The following is a 5,643-nucleotide window of genomic DNA, read 5'->3' on the forward strand; positions in this document are numbered from 1 at the left end:
ATATATATATATATATATATATATATATATATATATATATATATAGGCAGGTAGCACAGTGGTAAAGAATCCACCTGCCAATACAGGAGATGCAAGTCATGCAGGTTCAATCCCTGGGTCGGGAAGATCCCCTGGAGTAGGAAATGGCAACCCACTCCAGTATTCTTGCCTGGAGAATTCCATAGACAGAGGCGCCTAAAGTACTATGGGGTTGCAAAGAGTCAGACACGACTGAGTGCACACACACATGCACACATGCACGACTGAGCACACACACACACACGTATTTCTTTTTCAGATCCTTTTCCTTTATATGTTGTTACAAAATATTGAATAGCTTTCCCTGTGCTATACAGCAAGTCCTTGTTGGATATCTATTTTATATATATACTAATGTGTATGTTAATCTCATACTCCTGGAGCCCTCACAAGGAGACAGAGGAAATTGGCTGGAGCTTTGTGCTTCCCTGGACCAGTGTTAGGCTGTTGCAACATTCCAGTCAGTTGTGGAGTCTCTGTGAATATGTAATTATCCTAGCCAGGCAGATTCTTCCAGGGCCAGTGCAGTGGTTCCCAAAATATTTTACCCAAGGGTCATCTTCATAATTTTTGCCCTATCCCAGAACTTACTAACTGCACTGTTATTTTTTAAAATATTTTTCTTTAAATCAGTCTTAAGTTGACCCTTTCCCCCTCCATAGCCTCTTCCTAAGCAGACATATCTGTGAAATCTGAAATGCTAGTCATATTTTTTCAAATACACAACTCTGAAAATAAACACATTCCCCTGACGCCTGAGTGCATGCGTGCAAACTCAGTCATATCCGGCTCTTTTGTGACCCCATGGGCTGTAGCCCACCAGGCTCCTCTGTTCATGGGATTCTCCAGGCAAGAATACTGGTGTGGGTTGCCATGCACTTCTCCAGGGAATCTTTCTGACCCAGGGATCGAACCCACATCTCCTGTGTCTCCTACATTGAAGACGGGTTCTTTACCACTGAGCCACTGAGGAAGCTCCCCTGACGCCTGAATACCCTCTAAAATCATGGCAAGTGCATCAGCACTCTCTTACCTCACTTGGGGCAACTATGTTGAAACATAACCCACCATATGGAAAGAAGAGCTTCCTTTTATGAATCCTTCCATCAAGAATAGAATAATAGCTGGTAAGGGGTGGTGGGGGAGCAAGGAATTGCCATGTTCCAAGAGGTATAAACAAGGTTAAGAGATGCTTTGCTGATGTCTTGAGACAGTAGGTACCCACATAAGGCTGATTTTTCTGTGTGCTCTTGGTGAGAGAGAATGAGAGAGAGGAGGGAGGAGAAGGGGAGGGATAGAGAAAGGGAGAGAGCTGCCTCCAGGAGTTTTTTCTCTCTAATCCTCTCATCTTTCCTCCTCTTGGCTTGGCAGATCTTCCCGGGCGCTGAGGGTTGGCCGCTTCCCAAGTACCTGGGCTCCTGTGGTAGATTTCTGGTCAGTACCAGCACCAGTCCGCTGCAGGAATTCTATGATGCGCCCCCAGACCAGGCGGCCGACCTGGCCTACCAGCTCCTGGGTGTCCTGGAATCTCTGAGGAGCAATGATTTGAACTACTTCTTCTACTTCACCCACGTGGATGCAGGCATGTTTGGCATCTTCAACAACGGGCATCTGTTCATCCGGGATGCCAGTGCGCTGGGCGTGATCGACAGGCAGGAAGGTACCCAGCATGGGTCTGGCTGAGCAGCTGTCAGAGGGGAAGTCGGGGTGACAGGAGTTGGGGGGGGTGATGGGCGGTGGAGGAAGGGTGTCACATCACTGGGCTTGAACAGTGTGTCATATTGAGAGCAGCCCAGGTTTGGGAAGAGGAAGGGTCCCTCTCCCCCTTTTAAGTCTCTGCTCCAGTGCCAAAGCAGAGTTGGACTTGACCTTGTTAATGCAGGAGAGGAAGATTTGCATGGTGGTCATGGCGGTATGGCCCCAGCGGCACCCTCTGTGGGCACTGCCATTGCCCGACATGGTCTGTGTGGTGTAGGGACCTGCCCAGTCCCTCCTCACACACAGAGAACCCCTCCACCCCACATCCAGCTCCCCTTCAGAGCTTCTCCCATCAATGCTTTTAGCCTTTATCTGAACAATCTGGCAGATTCACTGGTACATTTCACAATCCATTTGGGCCCCTTTGTTTGTGTAAGGGCTTCCGTGGTGGCTCAGATGGTAAAGAATCTGCCTGCTGTGCAGGAGACCTGGGTTCGATCCCTGGGTAGGAAATATCCCCTGGAGAAGGGAATGGCAACCCACTCCAGTATTCTTGCCTGGAGAATCCCATGGACAGAGGAGCCCGGTGGGCTGCAGTCCATGAGGTCGCAAAGAGTCTTCAAGTTGAAAAGCATGGCAGCAACTGAGGTGTATGAGTGAATTGTGTTTCTCATGATGTGCACAGGTTCAGCTGGGGTTCTAGAACCTTTTGAACATCCCAGTCCTTAATGGTGACCAGATATTCTGAGCCCTGTATTAGGACACAGGATTCTAATCTCAAATTTCTGATTTTATTTATATGAGAAGGCCTACAAAGATAGACCAATTAAGCCACACTTACTCCTTTCCTGATTTGCCTTTATTAAGAAGAATCAAATGAGAAGAAATGAGGGTGATTCCAGAATATTCAGAGATGTGACTCACTGAATGTCAGTCCCATGCCAATCAGTTGAAGGCATACTCTGAATTACCTGTTCTTTCTCCCGACTTTGTGTTTAAAAAGAGCAAATGGAACTGGTCTGAGGAATCTCCTCAGTGTTCCCTAATTTAGGAGTAATCATGGGAGAATCACATCATGTATGTCTGCCTTACACCTGTTGTTCAGCCACTCAGTCATGTCCAACTCTTTGCAACCCCAGGGACTGCAGCACACCAGGCTTCCCTGTCCTTCACCATCTCCCAGAGCTTGCTCAAACTCATGTCCATTGAGTCCGTGATACCATCCAACCATCTCATCCTCTGTCACCCCCTTCTCCTTCTGTCTTCAATCTTTCCCAGCATCAGGGTCTTTTCAAATGAGTCAGCTCTTCACATCAGGTGGCTAAAGTATTTGAGTTTCAGCTTCAGCGTCAGTCCTTCCAATGAATATTCAGGAATGATTTCCTTTAGGATGGACTGGTTGGATTTTCTTGCAGTCCGAGGAACTCTCAAGAGTCTTCCCAGAGTCTTATAATTAGAAGGCCAAGTTCTGGTACAGAGAAGTGCATTTCCCTGGCCAGCTCATCTTATTTTAGCAGAAGGAGCTCCCTTCCCAGGGTTCTCAATAGGGGCTGTCATGTCCCTGAACCCTAAACCTCCTGGGGACTGGAGATGCTAGGAGCCTGAACCACTTTGCTCAGCAATTCTCATTAGGGGCACCTCCCCCCCAGGGAACAGGGGCTATCACGTGTATAACATCTTCCATCTCTTGTGTAGGCAGCCAAGCAGCCTCCAGGGCAGGAGACGATAAAGACATCTTCAGCTGCCTGGTCTCTGGCTGCCAGACCGAGCTGCCCTCCTGTGACACCATCCCCGAGAAGCAGAACCTGGTGCTGGTGTGCAGCCAGGTGTTGCCCCTGCTTCTCCAGGCCAAGTTCCCATCCCCAGTGCGGGAGGAGATTGACGCCGAGCTCACTCGCTGTGCAGACGGAACCCGGCCAGACCCGGAGGTCCTCGGGGCTGCCAGCCGGCTGAAGGACATCTTGAGACCCCTGAGAACCTGTGACCCCAGATTTGCCTACCGCTACCCAGACTGCAAGTATAATGATAAGTTCTGAGGGGCTGGAGCCTTGCCGACCCACATCCTTGGAACTTCCACTGCCCATTCGGCTCACTGCATGGTTGAAAGAAGCTGCTCCCTTTTAGCCATTGGGAGAAAGGCACTTTGGTGTCCCAGAGACAGAGGAACATGCCAACCACCAGAGGACAGTTGGGCCAGAGGGCGGTGTGACTGCTACCTGCCCCCTCCACCCCTAGCTGGGACATCATAGAAGAGCCCAGGGTTGGGCATTGGAAGACCCAGGTGTGGACACTCACTCAGCCTCTTTGAGCCTCAATTTTCTCTCTTCTCCACAAGACTCTTGAGTTAGTGAAAAATGCCAGAGATGTGAAGGGCCCAGGACACACACTTCCTACTCCCAGCCCAGTTGGTTACAAAGAATGTTCCAGAAGCACGCGTGCACAGGCAGGGCAAATGAGACAGAGCCACGGAGGTCAAAAGAGTGACATGGAGGAAAGACTCAGCCCTGGTGCTAGCCCTCCTGCCACACTCCCCACACTGCCATGGGGTGAGGAGACTGCAGGCCAAGGGGACACAGGGACAGGAGGCACTTAATGGCGTGGGAAGGAGGCAGGGATAAGAAGAGAAGACTGCTGGGCTGGGGGCCAACATGTTTGTCCACATCCTCTGAGAACCAGATGTCAAGACAGGATTAAGTGGGCAAGGATTGTATTGAGGAAGATGGCTGTGTGGGAGGAAAGGGGGGGAGCCGAAGACCGTGGGGAGAACCATGAGGCCAGGCTGGAAGGCTGATGCCCCCTCCCCCAAGTGAAGGCAAGAAGATCAGGTGAGAGCATCCCAGATTCCCCTCTGCTCAACCAATATAAGATTCCGCAGGGCTGTCAGGGTGTCCTTGAGGTAAAGCCAGTCATCAGAGGAGCTTCCCAAGGGTGGACAGCCCTTATATTCCTGCTGCAGGGAATAGCCCATGGGAAGCGTGGCCTTAGCCCAACCACAAAGATGGATTTCAAAGCACAGTGCAGGGCACTTAGCCAGTTGAGCTCCCTGGAGCAGGAGGTCTGTGAGTAGAACATTCTTCGTAGCCATAGCAGGGGACCAGGGCCAGGTCTCTCTACATAATGGCCTCCAGGGCAGGACCCTAAGGAGTCTGAGAATTTTCATTCAAACTTGGCCTTATGGGTCATTCTAAAAATACTTTTTCAAGGTCAGCCAACAGAATATATTTTATTCAGCAGCTTGCTTGTTTTATCCCTTTCAAATGATTAGCCACGTGGTATGTGGGTTTCCATGTATCCTCTTGCCCAGGCCACAAACATTAACGGGGGTTCCTTGGACTTTTGCCCAGTCTCCCTGCCTGCCCTCTACCCTCAGAGACCTCCCAGTTGGCCTCCTCTTTCTTACCTCTGAGTCACCACCTTTAAGATAAGATGCCTGGCGTAATAGGCTTCATGCAGCAGATGTGGAAACTGAGGCCCAGGGAGGCAGAGTGACTTGCCAGGATAGTTTCAGAACTCCAGCGACCAGTCCAGGCTCCTCTTGCCTTCCCTTTCAGCCTTGTATGTGCATGCTAAGTTGCTTCTGTCGTGTCCGACTCTTTGCAAGCCTATGGGCTGTAGCCCGCCAGACTCCTCCATCCATGGGATTCTCCAGGCAAGAATGCTGGAGTGGTTTACCATTTCCTTCTCCAGGGGATCTTCCTAACCCAGGGATCGAACCCAAGTCTCTTAGTCTTCTGCATTGGCAGGCAGGTCCTTTACCACTAGCGCCACCTGGGAAGTCCCCTTCAGCCTCTGTCCTGCCCAACTTTGGTCCCTTTGTTGACATTTAAAGATGAGCCAAGGAAAGTCATATTTTGTGGTACACTGCAATGCAGTTGGGGGTCTCCCTTTTGACTACCTCTGGGGCAA

General features: G+C 50.3%; 1 protein-coding gene across 1 annotated transcript in view; it reads left to right on the forward strand.

Moving 5' to 3' along the window:
* Positions 1-5,386, forward strand: part of DIPK2B (divergent protein kinase domain 2B) — a 38,608-nt gene extending 33,222 nt beyond the window's left edge. Inside the window, exons 4-5 of the mRNA XM_043459033.1 lie at positions 1,411-1,699; positions 3,433-5,386. Of these exons, the coding sequence (XP_043314968.1) occupies positions 1,411-1,699; positions 3,433-3,773 (630 nt within the window). The 3' untranslated portion in view covers positions 3,774-5,386. The remainder of the gene's footprint in view (positions 1-1,410; positions 1,700-3,432) is intronic.
* Positions 5,387-5,643: the final 257 nt, after the last annotated feature.

This window comes from Cervus canadensis, chromosome X (assembly GCF_019320065.1).
Source record: "Cervus canadensis isolate Bull #8, Minnesota chromosome X, ASM1932006v1, whole genome shotgun sequence".
Lineage (NCBI taxonomy): Eukaryota > Metazoa > Chordata > Mammalia > Artiodactyla > Cervidae > Cervus > Cervus canadensis.